This window comes from Ursus arctos, unplaced genomic scaffold (genome assembly GCF_023065955.2).
Source record: "Ursus arctos isolate Adak ecotype North America unplaced genomic scaffold, UrsArc2.0 scaffold_7, whole genome shotgun sequence".
NCBI lineage: Eukaryota > Metazoa > Chordata > Mammalia > Carnivora > Ursidae > Ursus > Ursus arctos.
The window spans coordinates 64,452,487-64,475,976 of NW_026623089.1; the positions used below are offsets into that span (position 1 = coordinate 64,452,487).

Consider the following 23,490-nt stretch of genomic DNA (forward strand, 5'->3'; position numbering starts at 1 on the left):
GGGTGGGCCTTTAAATAATAGTATTTTGAAGGTCCTTAGTAAGCAATGAAAAACAAATAACTAGATTCTTAAAGTTGTTATTTAAATAAACATATTGCATTTTACCTTTAAAAAAAACTAACTTAATATAACAGTTTAGTCATTTGAGACATTTGCCCAGGACTCCTGCTCTGAAAATTCAGTAATTGTTGTTTTTAAAAGTGAAACACAAAGCAATATGATTAAAGCCTCCATGCCTTACTAGATAAAATTCTTTCAGGGGAGGGAGGAGAGAATGATGTTCATGGAAACAGGTTACTTGTATGTATATTCTCACAGAAAGTAATCAATGCCCATTCTTACGCAATAGGATTTTTGTGCACAGGAAGAAAACTCTGTTTCAAGTCATAACTGCCTCTTAGGTATAGAAATAATCTTAACAAGGGTAGTAAGTGTTAAGTAAAGCCAGTCATAAAATAGCAGGTAATTTTGAGTTCAGTACAATACAACGAAACTAAAAACAACAAATTCACGAGTTGGCAAAGATAGATCCGTTGCAATTATCTCACCAGTTCTCTCTCACACACACGAACAGTGAAGACAGTTATTGCAAACTGGTGCTTGTTACTTGCAGGTATTCCATTACTGAGTTAATTAGACTCATTTCTAACCTACTAAAATTGTTGTTTTTTTTTTAATTAAAATTGTTGATGTGAGAATAATTATGCTTAGTTCTGAACAACTGACTTTTGTGTTTAAAAACAGATAAAGCCAATGTATAACGTACAGCCTGGTTCCAAATTGTGGGTGATCCATGACTATGTGTAATGATCAAGGATTTGGCAAAGGAAAACATCACAGTGATCCTAACAAGTATTTGCCACCAGTGCTCCAGAAAATCATCAAAAATCCTTTAATTGTATTTTGCTTCCTGAGTGATTCAGAGTACAAGAAAACTCAACCTTAGCCACAAACATCTGATCAAAAGTGAAATGGTAAGAATGAAGTATGGCTGAGGGAATTAATTTCATATATATGAATCATACTTACAGGTCCCATAATAGTTGCTTGCCAGTGGAACACTGAAACAAACAAAGGAGTTTTGGAGTCATTAACAAATGTTCAAACCTATATTATTAATGGTAGCAAAATCCTAGGAAGAAAGCAAAGCTTACAGTCATCTCCCACAGGTCCAGCTGAACAATGAGCAGGTGGGTCACGTTGTAGATCACTTAATTCCTGAAGCAAATCAAAAATACTTAAGGTTAATTGTTTTTCTAGTGAAACAAACACAATAATCTATGAAGACACAAAGTATTTACTTTAAACTAATTTCAGGCAATTCTATTCAAAATATGAAAACAGAAAATACACTGTTACTGATTGGTATAAGAGTATGGCAGGTACTAAATTCCTTCAGGAGATATCTCCAAACCTTGAAAAAATTAAATGGATTAAAATACTGTTTTTCTCTAACATCCCTAAGACAAAAATATTTAATCAGCATCTACTGTATGCAAAGTAATTTATGTAAGTGCTAGGTATATATAAGAACTATTGTAAGAATGTTATACTATACCATAAGAATAGATGAAGAATAACTTCAAAGGTTTACACAATCTAATTTGGGGGTGATGGCTCACAAAGAAATGGATATTGAAAGAACCTACCTGAAGGTTCAATGGAAAGAAAGGAGAGAAGTCAGACCATATTTGGAAGCCTAGCACATTGATTCATATACTTTCTTCTGCTCTCAAAGAAGCACAGGAAGGACCATAGGAATGACAGTTTAGAGTTGGCCAGTCCTGGGACGGCATTCTAGTTCTACCATAATTAGCATTACAAGCCTTGGGGAAATCACTCAACTTCCTTATCTTCACCCCAAATATGGATGGTATAAATTCAACATGAAAGATTATATATTAGGACTGAAGTACCTATTTAGTTTGGAAGATCAGAACATGTCTTTGAGGCAGTGGCAGCTGAGATGAAAAGTAAAGGATGATGGGAGTTCATTTTGGGAGAAATGAGTGATACTGTGAGGTAGAGCGGTGTAAGATGAGGCTGAAAAAGTAGGCAGAGGCTAGGCAGACAACTGAGAACAATACACACCATATTAACAACTGTGGGTTTTAAGCAGCTCTATGATCTGATTTAAAAGATGGCTGACTGATCTTTGTATTGAATAGATTAGAGATGAGAAAGAGTAGAAGCTATTAGTTACTATAAGTGAGAAAAATGAGGGCTTGGAGTGGAGAAGCAGCAATGAGATAGAAGTGGACAGAAATATTTTGAAGAGCCTACCTCTCACAGGATTTGATGATGAATTACATGTACAGAGTTAAGGAGAGAGGTCACAGATATGTATCATGAAGATTAGTGTCAGCTAACATTTACTCCTTGTGTTGTTGTCCTAACAACTCTCAGAGACAGGTGTTATTATGCTCCCCATTTTACAGATGAAGAATAAAGGCAACACACGTCTCTGTATGCTCATATAACTAGTACAGGGTGGAAGTGGGATTCACACCGGCAAACTGGTAGCTTTTTAGCCTCACGAATGTACAAAGGTAGATTCCATTTACTGAGATGGGGCAATACTAAAGGACAAGTTTGTTCAGAAAGTAGACATATTGAACTGGTGATCCCTGTGGTAGCAAAGGAAAATTCAGTTCAACATGCAGATCTAGAGCTTCAAAGAGGACTAGACTAGAAATTGGAAAATCACTGTGTATACCTGGTATTTAAAACTGTTGCAATGATAGAAACCTTTTCATGGGAACACATGTAAATAATTGTAGTTCATCAAATCTAAGACATCATCGACCACAAATCACATCTTTTATTTTTTGTACCAATAATTAAGGAGAAATGCTACCAACTAATTTTAAGACAATATCAATTATAAGATGCATCCAGATTTTAGAATGTTAAAACGAAAAATATGTGCACCTAGAATCATTGCAATATGGTAATTACAACAATGAGCTCAGTGTTCTAACAGAGACAAATAAGGAATAGGATGTGGTAGGGAAAGGCTTTCTGAAGAAAGTGATATATAAGCCAAAAACTGAGCCAAGTGCAAACCCTGGTCTCCTTCTTCCAAGTCTTCTCCAGTGTATCTTGGACCTTTCATGTGTTTTTGTTGCTATTATCTTCACAGCTGGTGCTGTACTCTTCTCCCAGATAAGAATTAACTAACAGAGTTAGCAGTTTCTTTAGTCCAGGTATAAACAATAAAGAGGAAGATTTCAGTCCTGTCGGTTAGTGACAATGGCTAAATTAAAAAGCAAAACTTTGAACTTCAAGTTCAGATGCCATTACTCACTTGCCACATGATCTTGGGCAAAACATTTTTTTTTTAACCTCTCCAAACCTTAGTTTAATGTAAAGTGGCATTACTACTTTTATCCACAGTTTCCATAACAAACAACAGAAATGATACATGTGAAATGTATACCAATCTCTAACATATAGTAAGCATTCAAGTAAATGTTAATTTGGAATGGATAATAACCATCCAATTTTCTAGTAGCAGAATGCAATTATTTAACCAGTTTAAATGATTGGGGGAGGAGTTCCAAAGTCACAGACCCATTTGAGATGACTGTGCTTTAGTTAATAGTTTTCAAACTGGGCTTTTAGGAGATTGCTTCTGAACATATTAATCATGTTGAGTTTTATAAACATTAGTTTAAATGGGTAAATGGGACTAGTTTGCCCTTATTTTAACTAGAAAACTAGTTATTTTGAAAATGAGTTTTTGTAAAGAACTGGAAGTTATTTGCATGCATACATTTTACAGAGATACTGTATATGTGAATAAGTCATACCTATACATAAATACACATTTATTTTGTATACTAACAAAAAACCCAAAATTATACTTTATTTGTAATAGCCTTGAATCATGTTCAAATTTCAAATGTTAGACTGTTCTTCAAATCCTTTTTAAAATAATATAGAAAAGTCAAGGTTATCTTGTTCTTATATTTTTGTGCCCTGATTCTACCTTCTCTGTTAGGAGCGGTTAGAGCTCAGGACAAGAGAGAGAAAAATCTCACAACTGAACTGCAAAGGTCAGGTTCTTAAGTTGTCTATTTAAAGCCCGGTTATTATAGGAAAGAGGCAGCTGACAGTACATAAAACATTCTTAATAGTGAGACTGGTCATTACTTACTAATAATGGCACTAATGCTTAGTTGAAGAGACTTACACATCCTAGACTCTTTAGGGCTCTAAATATCTAAAGTTCTATCCCTTTCTCAAACCCTGTTATATTTGGAAATATGTAACTGAAACTATGGTACATGGGTGCAGACAGAATAAACAACAGAAAACGAAAGGCTCAAAATACACCCTCCCTCACCCACAAAAATAGACCTTAAATTTGAAAAAAGAAAAATGAGGAATTCTGAGATCTGACAAGAGGGTGAAAATCTGTAACAACAGAACTACAGCCAAACAAACCAAAACCCCACTCTTTTGTTCTTAGCCTATTCAGCAGCCAGTATACTTTTTTTTTCTTTTGAATCCCATTTTTTTTTATTAGGTTTCTTTAGCCTAACATACGGTATTATCTTTAGTTTTTGATGTAGTGTTCAACAATTAATCAGTTGCGTTATAACACCCAGTACTCATCACCACACGTGCCCTCCTTAATACCCATCACCTGGTTACCCCCGTCCCCTCCCTTCTGCAACCCTCAGTTTGTTTTGTGGAGTCCAGAGTCTCTCATGGTTTGTCTCCCTCTCTGATGTCTTCCCATTCAGTTTTCCCTCCCTTTCCCTGTGGTCCTCTACTCTATTCCTTATGTTCCACATACGAGTGAAACCATATGGTTAACGGTCTTTCTCTGCTTGATTTATTTCACCTAGCATAATCCCTTCCAGTTCCATCCATGTCAGTGCAGATGGTGGGCATTCATCATTTCTGATGGCTGAGTAATAATCCATTATATATATTAATCACATCTTTTTTATCCATTCATCCGTTGAAGGACACTTTGGCTCCTTCCACTGTTTGGCTATTGTGGACACTGCTGCTATGAACATTGGGGTGCATGTGCCCCTTCTTTTCACTACATCTGTATCTTTGGGGTAAATACCTAGTAGTGCAATTGCTGGGTTGTAGGGTAGCTCTATTTTTAACATCTTGAGGAACTGCCATACCTTTTTTCCAAAGTGGCTGTACCAACCTGCATTCCCACCAACAATGTAAGAGGGTTCCCCTTTGTCCAGATACTCAAAAACATTTCTTGCTCCCCGTCTTGTTAATTTTGGCCATTCAAACTGGCATAAGGTGGAATCTCAATGTGGTTTTGATTTGTATTTCCCTGGTGGCTAGTGATGTGGAACATTTTTTCATGTGTCTGTTAGCCATTCATATGTCTTCTTCGGAGAAGTGATTGTTCATGTCATCTACCCATTTCTTGTCTGGATTATTTGTTTTTTGGGCATTGAGTTTGAGAAGTTCTTTATAGATCTTGGATACCAGCCCCACATCTGTAATGTCATTTGCAAATATCTTCTCCCATTCTGTGGGTTGCCTCTTAGTTTTGTTGACTATTTCGCTTGCCGTGCAGAAGCTTTTTATCTTGATGAAATCCCAAAATGTCTTTTTTGCTTTTGTTTCCCTTGCCTTTAGAGACATGTCTTGAAAGAAGTCACTGTGGGGACATCTGGATGGCTCAGTCTCTTAAGCATCTGCCTCCAGCTCAGGTCAGGATCCCAAGGTCCTGGGATCGAGTCCCACATCAGGCTCCTTGATCAGCGAGGAGCCTGCTTCTCCCTCTGCCTGCTTTGCCTGTTGCTCTCCGATTGTGCTCTTACAAATAAATTAATTTTTAAAAAAACTTAAAAAAAAAAAAAAGGAAAGAAGTCGCTGTGGTCAATGTTGAAGAGGTTACTGTCTCTGTTCTCCTCTAGGATTTTGATGGATTCCTGTCTCATATTGAGGTCTTTCATCCATTTTGAGTGTATCTTTGTGTATGGTGTAAGAGAATGGTCCAGTTTCATTCTTGGGCATGTGCCTGTCCAATATCACAGCACCATTTATTGAAGAGACTGTTTTTCTTCCATGGGATATTATTTCCTGCTTTGTCGAAATTTAGTTGACCACAGAGTTGAGCGTCCATTTCTGGGTTCTCTATTCTGTTCCATTGATCTATGTGTCTGTTTTTGTGCCAGGACCATACTGTCTTGATGATCACAGCTTTGCAATATAGCTTGAAGTCATGCATTCCGCTGCCCCCAGTTTTGGTTTTCTTTTTCAATATTTGCCTGGCAATTCGGGTTTTTTTCTGGTTCCATACAAATTTTAGGATTGTTTGTTCCAGCTCTGTGAAAAATGTCGAAGGTATTTTGATAGGGATTGCATGGATTGTGTAGATTGCTCTGGGGAGCATAGACATTTTAACACTGTTTATTCTTCCAATCCATAAGCATGGGATGTTTTTCCATCTCTTTGTGTCTTCCTCAATTTCTTTCATAAGTATTCTATAGTTTCTGGAGTATAGATCCTTTACCTCTTTGGTTAGGTTTATTTAGGTATTTTATGGTTTTTGGTGCTATTCTAAGTGGAATCAACTCCTTAATTTCCCTTTCTTCAGTCACATTGTTAGTGTGTAGGAAAGCAACTGATTTCTGTGCATTGATATTGTATCCTGCAACATTGCTGAATTGCTGTATGAGTTCTAGTAATTTGGGGGTGGAATCTTTGGGGTTTTCCACATAAAGTATCATGTCATCTGCAAAGAGAGTTTGACTTCTTCTTTGCTGATCTGAATGTCTTTTATTTCTTTTGGTTGTCTGATTGCTGATGCTAGGACTTCTAGTACAATGTTGAACAAAAGTGGTGAGAGTGGGCATCCCTGTCATGTTCCTGACCTTAAGGGAAAAGCTGTTTTTCCCCATTGAGAATGATATTCACTGTGGGCTTCTCATAGATGGCTTCTTTGATATTGAGGTATGTTTCCTCTATCCCTACATTTTGAAGAATTTTAATCAGGAAAGGATGCTGTATTTTATCAAATGCTTTTTCTGCATGAATTGAGAGGATCATATGGTTCTTGTCCTTTCTTTTATTAATGTGCTCTATCGTGTTGATTGATTTGCGAATGTTGAACCACCCTTGCATCCCAGGAATAAATCCCACCTGGTCGTGATGGATAATCCTTTTAATGTACTGTTGGATCCTATTGGCTAGGATCTTGAGTATTTAGGCATTCATGTTCATCAGGGATATTGGTCTGTAATTCTCCTTTTTGATGGGGTCTTCATCTGGTTTTGGGATCAGGGAAATGTTGGCCTCAGAATGAGTTTGGAAGTTTTCCTTCCATTTCTATTTATTGGTACACCTTCAGTAGAACAGATACGATTTCTTCTTTAAATGTTTGGTAGAATTCCCCTGGAAAGCCATCTGGCCCTAGACTCTTGGCTTTTTTTTTTTTTTTTTTTTTTTTTTTTTTTTTTTTGGCCGATGTTTGATGACTGCTTCAATTTCCTTGCTGATTATTGGTCTGTTCAGATTGTCTATTTCTTCCTGTTTCAGTTTTGGTAGTTCATATGTTTCTAGAAATGCAACCATTTCTTTCAGATTGCCTAGTTTGTTGGCATATAGCTGCTGTAATAAGTTGTAATAATTGTCTCCATTTCCTTGTCATTAATCATGATTTCTCCTCTTTCATCATAATTTTATTAATTTGAGTCCTTTCTCTTTTCTTTTGGATAAGTCTGGCCAGAGGTTTATCAATCTTATTAGTTCTTTCAAAGAACCAGCTTCTAGTTTCGTTGGTATGTTTACTGTTCTTCTGGTTTCTATTTTATTGATTTCTTCTCTAATCGTTATTATTTCTTTTCTGCTGCTTGGTTTAGGTCTTATTTGCTGTTCTTTCTCCAGATCCTTTAGGTGTAAGGTTAGCTCGTACATTTGGGAATTTTCTAACTTTTTGAGAGCGGCTTGGATTGCTGTGTACTTCCCTCTAAGGACTGCCTTTGCAGTATCCCATAGGTTTTGAACCAATGTGTTTTCTTTTTCATTGGCCTGCATGAATTAAGTCCTTCTCTAATTTCCTGGTTGACCCATTCATTCTTCAAGAGGATGCTCTTTAACCTCCAAGTGTTTGAGTTCCTTCCAAATTTTTCCTTGTCATTGAGTTCCAGTTTCAAAGCACTGTGGTCTGAAAATATCCACGGAATGATCCAAATCTGTTGGTATCGGTTGTGATCACCAGTATGTGATCTATCCTGGAGAAAGTTCCATGTGCACTCAAGAGTGAGTATTCTGTGGTTTTAGGATGGAATATTCTCTATATATCTATGAAGTCCATCTGGTCCAGTGTGTCATTCAAAGCCCTTGTTTCTTTGTTGATCTTTTGGTTAGATGATCTATTGCTGTGAGTGTTTAGTTCTCCTACTATTAATGTATTATTATCCATATGTTTCTTTATTTTGGTTATTAGTTGGTTTATGTAATTGCCTGCTCCCACATTGGGGGCATAGATATTTACAGTTGCTACACTTTCTCGTTGGATAGACCCTTTAAGTATGATAGAGTGTCCCTCTACATCACCTACTACAGTCTTTGGTTTAAAATTTAATTTTTCTGATATGAGGATTGCTACCCCATCTTTCTTTTCAGGTCCACTAGCATGATAAGTGGTTTTCCATCCCCTCACCTTTAATCTGGAGATGACTTTAGGTTCAAATGAGTCTCCTACAGACAGCATGTGGATGGGTCTTGCTTTTTTATCCACTATAATACCCTGTGTCTTTCATTGTAACATTCAGCCCACTTACATTTAGAGTAGCTATAGAAAGATATGAATTTAGTGCCATTGTATTGCCTGTAAAGTACCTGTTTCTATAGACTGTTGGTGTTAATTTCTGGTCTATATTACTCTTGGGGTCTTTCTTCTTTTACAGTATCCCCCTTAATATTTCTTGCAGGGCTGGCTTGGCGATCACCTATTTTTTCAGTTCCTGCCTATCCTTCTCTCTCCATCCATTCTGAATGACAGCCTAGCTGGATAAAGTTTTCTTGGCTGCATGTTCTTCTCATTTAGTATCCTGAATATGTCTTGCTAGCCCTTTCTGGCTTGCCAGGTCTCTGTAGATAAGTCTGAAGTTATTCTGATGTTCCCCTTTCCATAGATAAGAAATCTCTTCCCCCTAGCTGCTCTTAGGATAGCTTCCCTTGGCTCTAAGATTTGCAAGCTTCACTATTATACATCAGGGTGTTGGTCTATTATTTATTTTGGGAGGGGTCCTCTCTGCCTCTTGGACACGAATGTGTTTCCTCCCCCAGATTAGGGAAGTTCTCAGCTATGAGTTGCTCAAATATACCTTCTAGTCCTCTCTCTCTTTCCACTCCCTTGGGGATCCCCATAATTCTGACACTGGAATGTTTCATGGCATCATTGATCTATTTTCATGGGCTACTAGCCTCCTCTCCCTATCTTCCTCAGCTTCCTTCCTATCAGCTTATCGTCTAGATCACTGATACACTTTTCTGCCTCATTTACCCTGGCTGTTAGAGCATCCAGTTTAGACTACATCTCATTCATAGCACTTTTAAGTTCAGTCTGATTAGATCTCACTTCTACCCTTAGTGATTCTATACTGTCACTAATGCTTTTTTCAAGCCTAGCTACTGAGTTCAGGATTGCTATCCTGAATTCTATCTTGACATTTTGCTTATATCCATATCCATTAGTTCCACGGCAGAGGATATTGTCTCTGGTTCTTTTCTTTGTTGACAGTACCTCCTCCTAGTCATTCTACTGAGGCATGGTTGACTGAATGAACAGAGTCCAGAGTATCAACCACAACCCACACAAAATGCCCACTAGAAAAAATTCAAAGAGGTGTAAAGCTACCAGAGATAGGCAACCAAAACCAAGATGATCCAAAACAATAAAAAAGGGGGTGGGGTGGGGTGAGAGATTACAGTCTCTCAGGGTGGACAAAGCAGGGTGATATTCCTGTTCCTGATTGATTCTTGGTCTCTGTGTTAGAAGACACTATGTCCCAAAATTGCAAAGAAATCAGAACTTATATATGTATCAAGATAAAATTAAATAGAGTGAAAACAGGCTAGCATGGAGCATAAATCTATAAAACACATATGTGAAAAAAATAACAGTTAAAAAGCCATTTAAAAACAAGTTGGGAAATAAGAATCTACTTGAAATGGGAACCGGGTTAAAAAAAAAGAAAAGAAAAGGAAGAATAAGAACAGAAACAAAAAAGAAATGTATAATTTTAGCCTGAACTATAAATGAGTCGTGAGGGAACACCTGGAGTTCCCTATATTGTTTTCCCCTAGCACTGAAGTTTTATAGTCCTATGGGAAATAAGCTTATGATTCACCTGTTCTTCCAGTCCATCTTCTGGGGGAGGGGTCTGCTGCTTGGCTTCTCAGGCATCTTTGCCGGGGTGGAGTTGTCCCACCCCTTGTCAGGGGGATGGGCTTAATGAGAGCTGGTCGGCTGTGTGGCTTTTTTTCCCTGGTGGCTTTCCGCTTCTCTTTAGGTCAGAGCAAATATGGCTGTGCAAGAATCTCTGGCCCAGAGCTGCAAGGTCTCGGTCCCCTTTCTTCAATAAATCCTCCAGGTCAAACCATCTCCACATCTTTGTGTACCAAACTCCACAGACTCGCACTATTTGTGCCTGCTGCGTCCTTCCCAGGGTAGTTACGGGAACCCCCAGGCCTCTCTGCACTTTGTGACTTTGCAATTGACAGCGGCCATGGGTTCGTGTGTGTACCCTCTTCCGCAGCTCCCAGGTCACGCTGGGTGCTGCCCCAGTGTCCCTTCGGTGGTCACACCACCCCAAGAGCTGTTGCCCAGTCATGGGTACGGCCTCTTTGTGCACCAAACTGCCAAATCCTGCGGCTCCCGCCCTCTCCCCCTCTCCCAGGGGAGTTAGGGGGTACCTGCGAGCATCTCCGTGCTTTGTGATTTTGCAATTGCTAGCTGCCATGGGCTATGCACTCTCTTCCACAGCTCCCAGGTCATGCTGGGTGCTGTCTCAGTGTCCTTTCATGGGGGCCACACTGCCCTGAGATCTGTTGCCCTGTCCTGGGCACAAGCCGTTTTATCTCTCTCCTAGAATGTTAAATAGCCTGTACCTTCTAGTCCTTTTCAGGGTGGTCAGCCAGACAGCGGTCTCCCTACCAGCTCGGCTCGTGGTTTATGGTGACTGGCGCTGAGAGTCCCTTCTGGGCTCACTGACCACAACCAGTCTCCCTGCTCCACTGCTTGGGCATTCTATCGGTTCAGGCTCCCCCGATCTTTCTGAGTCTCCTGGAATCCTGAGACCACAATGATCCACCTAGAATTCTGCCCTATCCATCCCCTGTGCCCTTTTCATAAAGGGGTGTCTCTCACTAGAGCAGATTTCCGAGGGTCCCAGTTTTTTTGCTCTGGTGTTGTATCACTTTCCGGTGGCAGGCTATGGAGGCTCCCTCCCACCTCCATTTATCTTCCAATATTTCCCCTGAAGTTTCAAGGTTCTGCACCTCCTACCTTGCAAAAAGTAGTCATTTTTCTTCTTGTGGAGATCCAGATAAATCCTCTTACATCTCAGGTTGAATTTGTGTGTGTTCAGAATGGTTTGATAGATATATAGCTAAATTCGATGGACCAGATGAAACAAGGTTCCCTATTCTGCTGCCATCTTGCCCTCCCCCACCAGTATACTTTTCGACAAGACACAAGAAACTAAGAACTACTTATACTCATTAAATTCCAACTTAGTTTACTTCAAGTTTCTCAGAAACAGTCTTATAATCTGATTCATGGTTTCTCTGTTTTAACTGGCATTCTTATTTACCTATTTCTATCATCATAGCCACATATGGAGTATTAAAAATCATTTGGTGATTCCTATGTTATTTCAAAAGGAAATTCTAGGATTAGTAATCTCTTTCGTTGCCCTTCTCTCCAGTGTCTCTGGAAGAATTAACACTGAATAACAAAAATTGCTCAAGTCTGTAAGATACTCACATAAGAGCCAAAGCCTAACTCCACATTTCTCACTGCTCATGGAAGCCCCTCTAAAGTACAGTTTACGACCTGACCCTGGCTCTCTCTCCTTGAGCACTGCATCCTACTCCACCAACTCCCTTGAAATCTATGATACATTCTATATGTAGCCTCCCAATAACCGTTTCATTAGCTCCCCACCTAGGCCTCTTCATGGCCATGCTTTAACCTCATGCTGGTTAAAAGTAAAAAATTCCAAAGACAAGGCATTTAAAACCATTTATTTTTAATTAAGAGATATATATGAGTGTGTTTTTGTTACAAAAGCAAAACAAAGTAGTGCTTTCTAAAAAAAAAAGAGACAGCAAACACCCATAAGACCATTACCAAACCACAGTTGACCTATTAGAATACTTCATCCATAGCTTTTGTGGAAAAGAAACATGTCATTCACTCTTGGAGGGATGGTTAAGACACATCCTTTTGAAGGACTATCTAGTAATAATTGTGAAAGTGGAAAATGCATATGGTCTCTGACCCAGTAATTTCACCCTATAGTAATAATCATCCAAATACTCAAAGATACACATATAAGGATATTCAGTGAGGCATTTTGTATAACTATGAAAAACCACGAATAAAAGTCCATCAATAAGAGAATGGTTTCATGATACAGCCACATTATGAAACACTGCAGCCATTAAAAAGAATGAGCTAGATCTGTATATGCTACATTAAAAGACGCTGTGTGCCAGTAATACAGTTTTTGAGTGAAAAATACAGTTATAGAAGGGTATGCCCATTAGATCCCATAACGTATACACATACATGCCTACAAAATAAATAAAAGAACACACACCAAACTATTAGCTATAGCTATTTCTGGGAATGGGTTGTCATTTTCATTTACGACTTTCTATATTGTTTCAACTTTTTTTTTTTTAAGATTTTATTTATTTGAGGGAGGGGGGAGAGAGAGAGAGAGAGAGCACAGAGGGAGCAGCAGGCAGCAAGAGAGGGAGAAGCAGGCTCTCTGCTGAGCAAGGAGCCCGATGCAGGACTCGATCCCAGGACCCTGGGATCATGACCTGAGCCGATCGCAGCCTGACTAAGCCATCCAGGCATCCCTTGTTTCAACTTTTAAATAATACTTTTCTAACTTTTTAAATAAAAAATGTGATATTTTTACTCAGGTTCTTGGGTATTTTTTTTTAAAGATTTTATTTATTTATTCGACAGAGATAGAGACAGCCAGCGAGAGAGGGAACACAAGCAGGGGGAGTGGGAGAGGAAGAAGCAGGCTCATAGCGGAAGAGCCTGATGTGGGGCTCGATCCCAGAATGCCGGGATCACGCCCTGAGCCGAAGGCAGATGCTTAACCGCTGTGCCACCCAGGCGCCCCCTTAGGTATTTTTTAAAAATGAAATGACATTGGTATTTTCCACTACAGCTATAAGTGTCTTCTCTTTACACTAAATAATTTTTATAAAACAAGGAAAGATTGAGGAAATGTCACACATTAAAGAATACACATACTAAGGAGACATACCAATTAAATTCAATGTAGGATTCCAGACTGGATCCTCAAACAAAAGGACAGTAGAAAAACTGGTAAAATCTGAAGTAGGTCTGTAGTTTAGTTCACAGTATTGTTACTTTATGTTACTTTCTTCTTTTTGGTTATGTAAGTTGTAAATTAAAATTACGTGAAGGATACACGTGAACTATATTATTTTTTGCATTTTTCTGTAAGACTAAATTTATTTCAACATAAATAATGTAAAACTTTTTTTTATATATTACTAAGCCTAATCCTCTACTTTCTTTCTCAAGCTTGCTTCTTTTCCTGTGTTTCCTACATCTATTAACAGAATATTAGTCTCCCAGTCACCAGGCTCAAAATTTCAGCATTGTTTTGACTCTTTTCTTTTCTTTTCCTTTCCTTCATCTAAAGTCAGATGAAAATACAATACACTCTCAGTACCTGTTATACTGCTTTCTACAGTTACCTCAAAAACCAGTTACAGTACAACTTGAATTGCTTCCCAAAACTTTATGCATTATTTGCAGAATAATCTTCTAAAAGCACAGCTCTATTTAAATCCTCCCTTAGAAAATTTCAGCGGCTCCCCACTGCTTATTAAAATCAAACTCAACCGGGGCGCCCGGGTGGCACAGCGGTTAAGCGTCTGCCTTCGGCTCAGGGCGTGATCCTGGCGTTATGGGATTGAGCCCCACGTCAGGCTCCTCCGCTATGAGCCTGCTTCTTCCTCTCCCACTCCCCCTGCTTGTGTTCCCTCTCTCGCTGGCTGTCTCTATCTCTGTCAAATAAATAAATAAAATCTTAAAAAAAAAAAAATCAAACTCAACCAATGAAGGCTTTCCATTATCTAGTCCCAAGCCTACACGCTCAATTGGGTTCCCATTCACAAACTCGCCCAGTAATATTCCAAAGAACTCACCTGCATTTTCTAAAATATTTTCAAGAGGTCTATGAGGTCAACATTAATTTCACAATAAAACTACAATGTTATTTGCCTTTTTCACTCTCAATATCTCATGAGTATACAGTGGAGTTTTCCAGTTAAATGGCATGTGATACTGTAACAGACTGAATTCCTCAGCAGATGTGAAAATTCACCCATTATCTATAAGCCTGACTATAATGAGATCTGAACATGTATAAGACAATACCGCTTTTTTTGTTTTGGAAAAGCTATCTTTAATAAAAATTTTACTTATGTTAATATGTAATGGTTTGTTATTTCTAAATTACTCTTTCTAAATTTGTTTTAGATTCTCAAATGGTAAACATTAATAGACATAACCATACAAACAAAAAGCTCTTTGAGGCCCTCGATACTTTTTTTTTTTTTTAAAAGAGAGAGCCCACAAGCAGGGGGAAGGGCAGAGGAAGAGAGAGAGAATCCCAAGCAGGCTCCACACCCAATGCAGGGCTCCACCCCGTGAACCCAAGACCACAACGTAAGCCGAAATCAAGAGTCTGACACTTAATGGACTGAGTCACCTAGGCACCTCCCTCAATACTTTTAATACAAGGAGGTCCTAAAACCCAAAGTTTGAGAACCATATAGTCAGGTCTCAACTGATTACCTGAATGTTACATGGCTAAGTTTTCTGGCCTTCATAACTTTCTTTCTCCTAAAATAACCTTCCTTCTAGTGCCCTATGCCCAAATTATACCCATTCTCCTTAAGAGTGGTCATCTTCTCAACAGCCACTTTAAAAACACGAGTTTTGTAGTCAGACTTGGATCAAATCTGGCCTTGCACTAACCTTTACTAGCTGTGTGACTCTGGGCAACTTACCCTCTTTGAGTCTCAAGTATCTCATCTGGGGACATCACCGGTAACCCTGAAGAACTATACTGACCACTGAATGAAAACACAAAAGTAGCAGGGTGCCTGGGTGGCTCAGTCGGTTAAGTGCTGGACTCAGGTCATGATCTCAGGGTCTGAGATCAAGTCCTGCCATGGGATCCACGCTTAGTGCAGAGTCTGCTCGAGATCCTCTCCCTTTGCCCCTCCCCCTGCTCGTTCACTCACTCTCTCTAAAAAAATAAATTAAATAAATTTTTTAAAAAAAAAACCAACACAGAAGTACCTAGCTTAATACCTGGCATGTATAATAAGATGCTTAATAAATACTAAATTTTTTTTTAAAGATTTTATTTATTTATTTGACTGAGACAGCCAGTGAGAGAGGGAACACAAGCAGGGGGAGTGGGAGAGGAAGAAGCAGGCTCCCAGTGGAGGAGCCTGATGTGGGGCTCGATCCCAGGACTCTGGGATCACGCCCTGAGCCGAAGGCAGACACTTAACGACTGCGCCACTCAGGCGCCCCTAAATACTACATTTCTTCCCTCCCTTTCCTCTTCTACCAGAATGTTTTTTTAAAACTAGGACTTTAATGCATTTTATTCATGGATTCCTCCACAATACTTAGCATAATGCCTTTTATATAAGGTGTGTGATATTATCTGAGTTAACCAATAAAATTTAAGGAATAACATAATCAGCAAAGAACAGACATCTCAAATTTCAATCTTTTTAGGAATGCAAATGATTAGATTTGACAACAGAATCAGAATTATTCCCTTATGTAGATATGCAGATTGCATTTAATGAAAAGAGTATCATAATAACAGGTGTTAAGAGAGAATAATTCAGTTCACTTAAAAACACTCAGGTGGCCTTTAAAGTAAATATATAATCTTACCTAAAAATGAATCTCAAAAGAATATTAAAAACTCATGCTACTGCCACAACTATTTTCAATTTACAGAATGTATGATATTCTAGCAAAGTAGCCGAAGCCACACAAAATTCTTGTTACAAATTTTGTTTTTTCTGGTCTTGAAGACCTCAAAACTCTAAATATTCTACCCTTATAGCTTATTTAGGATGCTGCTGACCTCCTGTCAATATATATAGCTTTTGGTTGCTTTTCCAAGAGGAGTTAGGACTTTGTGCTGAGTTGACCAGTCTCAAAGTAAAGCTGTCTTCCCAACCACTAGCAATTCTTGATGACAGAGCTGCCCAGAAACAGGGCTGCTGCTGGTGCCATGGACAATTTTTTATTTTTGTTTTTTGTCCCATGATCAATTCAACCAGTGGACTAATTATAGCAGAAGTTTATTAAACGTTTCCATATCCTATGTAATAGGGATCATAACTCTGTTTTTTTTTTTTAAGATTTTATTTATTTATTTGAGAAAGAGAGCATGAGCAGGGGGAAGGGCAGAGGGAGGAGCGGACTCCCTGCTGAGCAGGGCGCCTGAAGTGGGGCTCGATCCTAGGACCCTGAAATCATGAACTGAGCTGAAGGCAGACACTTAACCCACTGAGTCACACAGGCGCCCCATGACTCTGTTTTTATACTCTCATCCCAACTCTACCCTCCCAATGTTTTAAAGACTTAATGGTATCAGATTATGATGCTTATAATCCTCCTAAATCACTGGTCCAACATAGTTGATGATGATCACACTGACGCATGAAATTCAAGGAGAACTGGTTTGTGGAAAAAAAATAACTTCATAAGATAATAGTTTAAAAGGTAGAGGAATGAGGTCCTCTGGATTCTTAGAAACTTAAAAGTGGTTGTATCTCCAAGAAAATACATGTTAGAATACCTATACACTTCAAGGGTCACCTTCTGAATGTGTTTATTCAAGTTCAGAACACTCTAAGGAGTTCTAAAAAGTTTCTCCTAAGACAGAAGTGTGATCTAGTAAGGAATTGGTATAAAATATCTTGATTGACACAAACTGCCTTCTAAATCAAAAATAAACACAAATATGAAACATTAATAAATAAGGTTGTAAGATCTGGCAAATTCTGAAAAGCCACGTATATTGCCTCAGAGATTACTTTCTACTCCACCCCTTTAAACCTGTGGCACCCTACAAAATACTGTACTTAAATATATTTGCAAAAAAAGTGGATTGCTGGAGCACAGAAAAGCTAATTGCTGTTGTTGTTGTTTCTTTTTCTTTCGTATGTGCTAGTTATTACAAGCAACAGTCAGGGCTGATGCATTTTGCCACACAGGATGTGAGCCAAATCCAGGGGGTATCTTTCACACACTTCAATGGGGTGGTGCCTCCTTAGGGCTCTACAAAGCTTCACTGCAGACAGCTGCACTTGAAAGAAATGGACAACATATCCTTTAAACCCAACTTAGGATATTATCACTATTTTTGATAAACAAATAGCACTTCTGATATACAAGCAAAAGTGATGGTGTTTGACACCTGAGTGGGATCATGAGCACTTTATCAATGCATTGCAAAGAGAAAGAAAACAATGGCAAACAGTATCCAAAAATTAAAAGTGAAGTCAGTGGCATTCTAATGGAGGAAAAGAAAAATTTTCTCAATAGATGGTCATCTGGGTATCTATATGCGGAAAAAAAAATAAACCTTGACCTCCCCTACCTCAAATCTTATTCAAAAATCAATTATAAATAGATCATATGTTTAAACATGAAAGATAAAATAATGCTTCTATGTATTTTTTTAAATTTTATTTTTAAATAATCTCTACACCGAACATGAGGCTCAAACCCAAACCCTGAGACCAAGAGTTCCATGCTTCACTGACTGAGCCAGCCAGGTGTCCCAATAAAGTTTTTAAAAGAAAACATAAAATATCTTCATGACATTGGAGGAGGCAAAAATTTCTTAAACAGGACACAAAGAACACTACCCATAAGAGAAAAAAAAGAAAAATTTGGACTTGACTAAAATCGAGAACATTTGTTCATTGAAAGACACACTAAAAGTGTTAAAAGGCAAGCAAGCCATCAAATAGGAGAAAATATTTATAGTGTATGTATATCTGACAAAAGACCCACATCCAGAATATGTAAAAACGTTACCTACAGATCAATTTTTAAAAGGCAGACTTGAATAGGCATTTTATAAAAGAGGCTAACAAAGGAAGGAAGGAAGGAAGGAAGGAAGGAAGGAAGGAAGGAAGGAAGGAAGGAAGGAACAATCGAAGGCAGGCAGGCTATCCAAATGGCCAATATACATATGAGAAGGGGCTCGGCTTCATTAGTCATCAAGGAAATGCAATTAAAACCAAAATGTTATGCCACTACAGACCCAACAGAATGGTTAAAATTAAAAAGCCAGAAAAAAGTATAAGTGTTGGCAAAAATGTGAGGCAACTTAGGGGCGCCTGGATGGCGCAGTCGTTAAGCGTCTGCCTTTGGCTCAGGGCGTGATCCCAGCGTTCTGGGATCGAGCCCCACATCAGGCTCCTCCACTAGGAGCCTGCTTCTTCCTCTCCCACTCCCCCTGCTTGTGTTCCCTCTCTCGCTGGCTGTGTCTATCAAATTAATAAATAAAATCTTTCAAAAAAAAAATGTGAGGCAACTTGAACTTTCATGCTGCTGGTAGATGAGGGAAAGTTTGACACTGACTACCAAAGGTGAACACTGGAATACTCAATGACCCAGCAAGTTTACTGCCAGGAATAGACCTAACAGAAATATGCATAAATCCTATAATATAACAGAAGCCTATCAAACAATGAGACTAGCTGTAAATCCATACATGAAAAGAACTCATTATAGTAAACACACCATGTATATGTGTTTATGCATGTATGTATATTCCATTTCCAATGACTTTTAAAAGCTAAAACTGAAATACATAGTTGATCCAATATACTTCTTCTCCTTTGAGACAAAGTAAGCTTAAAACAACCCTATACCTAAACACAGATCAAGCAATAAATATCAAACTCGTTAAAGTATGCCCCAGACAAAAGTAGTCTGTGTCAGTGAAACAATTTTCTATTCCAATGTGATTATCACTCAATTAAAAAAAAAAAACCACTAATTAGGGTATCTAAATTTCAAAATAAAAAATAAGATATAGTAATGAAAGGCAAATACTGTCCCTGTATTTTAACTGGAACTATTGAAGCACTGTAAGTCCACAAAAATGTGTACTTAATGGATTTATATAGCCTTACATGGCTAAGCACCTCTATTCTACTTCAGATTTCTATAACCAAATACACACAAAGGAAAGTACTAAGAAGTCTGAAACTGAATTTTAAATTGGCACAGATGGTATGTTTCTAACACCCCCACAATATGCTGAGTGTTCTCTATAAAACCAACCTAGACACAGTCCCTGCCTCTAGGGAACTTAAAATCTAAAAGTAGATGAGGCAGCCTAATTCAAAGAAAGTAAACAAATAAAAGGAAACAAAGAAGGGAATGTAAGAGAAGAGAAGCCTGAATTAATCTCAGCTCCCAGAAGGGTAACAGTCCAATTTGAACAGTAGAGAATGAAAGCTAACAAGTCAGAGCTGCCTTATTTACCATCAAACTAATATGACACTATGCAGTAAATATTCTCTAAAAAATTATGCTGACCAGACTGAAAAAGCTTTGTTGTTCTCTAGCTTCAACATTCAGAAGGTCTAAGTCTCTATAACAGATATAATATATATCCCACTGGATGTGTGTAAAGGACATTAAATAGCCTGTGCATCGGGACCGATTCACACTCAAAAATCTAAATTACTGCATCTAAAGCATATGAAAGCATTATTTCAAAAATCCTGGCTCAATAGGCAATTAATTCATGTGACACAACCATCTTTACCTCAAAGCTCCTAAAACAAGACAGCAATTCTTACTGGATTGCATTTTTGATGTTGTCTCTAAAGGGATACATGAGCTATATTTGGTTTGTCTGTTAATAAACATTTCATGGGCTTACAGTTCAGACTCTGATCTCCTTATCCAGTTGACTAGAGCTATTTCAATAGAGAGATATCAAACAATTGTCAGAAAGGTCTCCAAATACAGAACTTCTTTAAGCCCTTGAATTAAAGAACAGCTTTATTTGTAACCATGTAGATTCTTCCTGGAAGACTTCAAAATGCTGATGATATCCAATTAATTAAGTTATAGGAACCAAACTCACTTCAACAAACTGGTCCTAGCTGCTCCCCTGTTTCTTTGAATCAGGTATCTCCGGTAAAGGCTATTAAAATAATAATCATAATACAGCCAAATTCCACACAAAAGGAAGAAGAGGAAGAAAGTAATGACACTAGGGATTTTCCTGCATCAAAGTAGTACTTACTGAATCAGAGCTATAAACAGCACCATTTAGAATAAATATTTGAGGTCAAGATTTGGGGCATTATCTACCCAATGTCTCAGATCTGCAACCCCTTTCCCCAGTAATTTCAACAGCAACCATAATGACCTCCAATTTCCCAAAATACCATCTTGCCTCTAATTTAAAACATGGCTTCCTCTTAAAGAGAAGACTCCCAGTCACCTCCTCTATATATATTTCCATCATAGGAAGTACATAAATAAAAATGTATCTTATATAAATCCAAGGCATCCCAGTAGAAACCGTATTTCAGTCTACTTTATGAAGTATAATGATAAAAATATACTTTTTCCAGTAATTCAAACTCTAAACCTTAGAATCACCATCTGAACCCTTCATGTTCCACCCTACCCTCCCACCTCCTCACATTAATCAGTACCAAGTTGTTCAGATTGTCCAAATCCCTCCCACTGGAAGGGTTCCAGGATATAGAAAAACTGAGGTCCAAAGGGCAAAAAAGTCTGAGAGGAGCAAAAAGAGACATTTCCAGAAGCCAAAGTTTCAAACCAGGGAGACACTATTAAAGTATCTGAGAACAGACTAGGTGGTAGTAGGAGTCTGAAGAGGCTGCCTTTACCACTGAGCCTTAGAGATCTGATCGGAAAGGCCAAGTACGGGTAAGCATGGGTGCGTCAGACCAACTCAAAAAGGCCATTTGGTACAAACACCCTATAATTTTTCTCACATAACCCTCTTTCCAAATGTCCTCTGCCACCATCTTAGCTCAGACCCTCTTTGGATCTCACTTAAACAAGGGCTATGTCTTCACTGACTTGTCCTATTTCTCTACCAAGCCACTGCACTCAAAATCATCTTCTCAAAGTACCATGTCAAACACTTTCAATATTTTTTATTAGCCTTAACATAAAATTTATCAATCCTTAAAATAGCTTACCAGGCCTTCCAGCATCTGACTCCTTTCTTGCCTTGTATCTGCAACCATTTTCCTCCAATGCTCTCTGTACCAGTCATAACTCTAAAGTCCCCCAAATGCTATCTTGTCCCCAGTTTCCTTTTAGATAGAAGACTCTTCAGCACCCCCCCCAACACACACACACACACACACACACACACACACACACACACATTCGCTTTATCTACTTTACTTTCACCTTTATGGCTCATCTTAAACATTTCCTTAAGGTTTTCCTTGAACCCTTCAAAGGGTTCCTGCTATAGTCCCATAGTACTCTACACTCCCGTTTTCGTGACATTCATCAGATTTGTAATCACAAATGGTAAACAATCTTATATTCTATGAAGGCAAGAATGCATACCTAAGAATATGATTAAAAATATTACCTCCTTACTCAAAAAACTTCAATGGCTTCCCCAAACTTCTGCATTAAGGACATGTTTCTCAGCATGGATCTTCAAGGCCCTCCACAGTATGAACTTTTATGTCTACTATTCCCCAAATGCTTCCCCAAAGCAGGATTATCTGTTCCTTCCTGACCAGGACAAGTACTTTCTGGTGCCTTCATTTCTGTAGCTTCCTTTATGAGACCTGTCTTTGAAAATGCTACCCATTCTTCCAAACCTATATCCAATTCCATCTCCTCCATAGAATTTTTCCTGATCTTCCCTAAATAAATTTGGCCTCTCCTACTTTCGACTCTCTTTCTGCTCAAGTATGTTATATTTTCCTTACAGTACTTTCCTAAGTCTACCTAATCTTTAACGGTACTTTTCTTACCCTTAATAGTTTTAAATTTCTTAGATAATGCTGGTTATACGTCACTTTTCCATATTTCTTGTTATTTCATTTTGTATATGCCTTACATACAGAAGGTCCTCCATTAATGCATTAACTAGAATCCAAAAAAACTACTACATGTAAGGTAGCTGTATAAGGCAGTTTTCTAAATATGCAGATAAAACTATCTTTAAAGTATAAAGATACCTGTGAAACAGATGGAAGCTAAATGGAATTAGAAAAGCTTGTTATGATACTGGTACAAAAACAGAAATATATCTTATTTGTATCACAAATAACTGCTTTTTAATCAAAGAGTAAGACATCTTAAAAGATTCATTAATCTTATACATTAAGATGCCAACATTTATTTCAATTCTGATATCTCAAATTAACAGAATTTTAACTCAAGTTTCATACAGCAGCAGATCACTGTGCCATGCTCAATATTTGTTTTTGTGACCATTTTTACTGTTAGTTGAACAAAACAAACAGCAAATAACATTATTTAGGTGTGCCTCAAATTATAAATCAGCAAGGACAATAGAAATTATCTAGTTCAATGCATAACATTTCTAGATAAAGAACATAAAGACTATGAGTTTCTTGGCCAAGGTCATGAAGCCAAAGCTAGAACAAAGGCTCAGACCATCTGACTTCCACTTCAGCACTCTCCCCACCGAAGACAATACTCACGTCAAGGCTGTAGTAACTACAGCCCATTATTCTGAATCAACATTGGAGCCAACAATGCTCCAGTACTTGAATTCAGGCCATTTGCACAGTTTCAGCCGTGCTCAAGAGAAACAAAAGTGTGAGGAGTTAAGGGAAAAAGGGGTTCTTTTTATCTTTTCCCAGGAGCTTATATTTTATAAAAGGTTAGAAATAAACACTACGCCATAAGCTTTGAGGACGAGTGTTTGTGTTCAGATACTGAGAGGCAAGAAAAACATGATAGGAAATTACACACAACTTTTCAAAATATGTAATAGAATTCTGACACATAATGGAACATACAACACAGAGCATTTTCAATGCTACATTATCAAAAGTTACTATTTACTTCATAGTAATCAAGAAAGATGATGCTCCAGGAAAAAAGACGATATGATAAAAAGCTAGCAGCCTATTTCTTAAAACCTACTTAAAAGACAA

General features: G+C 38.1%; 1 protein-coding gene across 2 annotated transcripts in view; it reads right to left on the bottom strand.

Annotated features, from left to right (window-relative positions):
- The window catches only part of UBE2D1 (ubiquitin conjugating enzyme E2 D1), a 38,890-nt gene that overhangs the window by 8,664 nt on the left and 6,736 nt on the right, over positions 1-23,490 (bottom strand). Inside the window, exons 2-3 of one of the 2 annotated variants that reach the window (XM_026504233.4) lie at positions 1,155-1,218; positions 1,030-1,061 (exon numbers count right to left, since the gene is read on the bottom strand). In XM_026504233.4, the coding sequence (XP_026360018.1) occupies positions 1,030-1,061; positions 1,155-1,218 (96 nt within the window). The remainder of the gene's footprint in view (positions 1-1,029; positions 1,062-1,154; positions 1,219-23,490) is intronic. The other variant, XM_044386081.3, reaches the window with a different exon arrangement.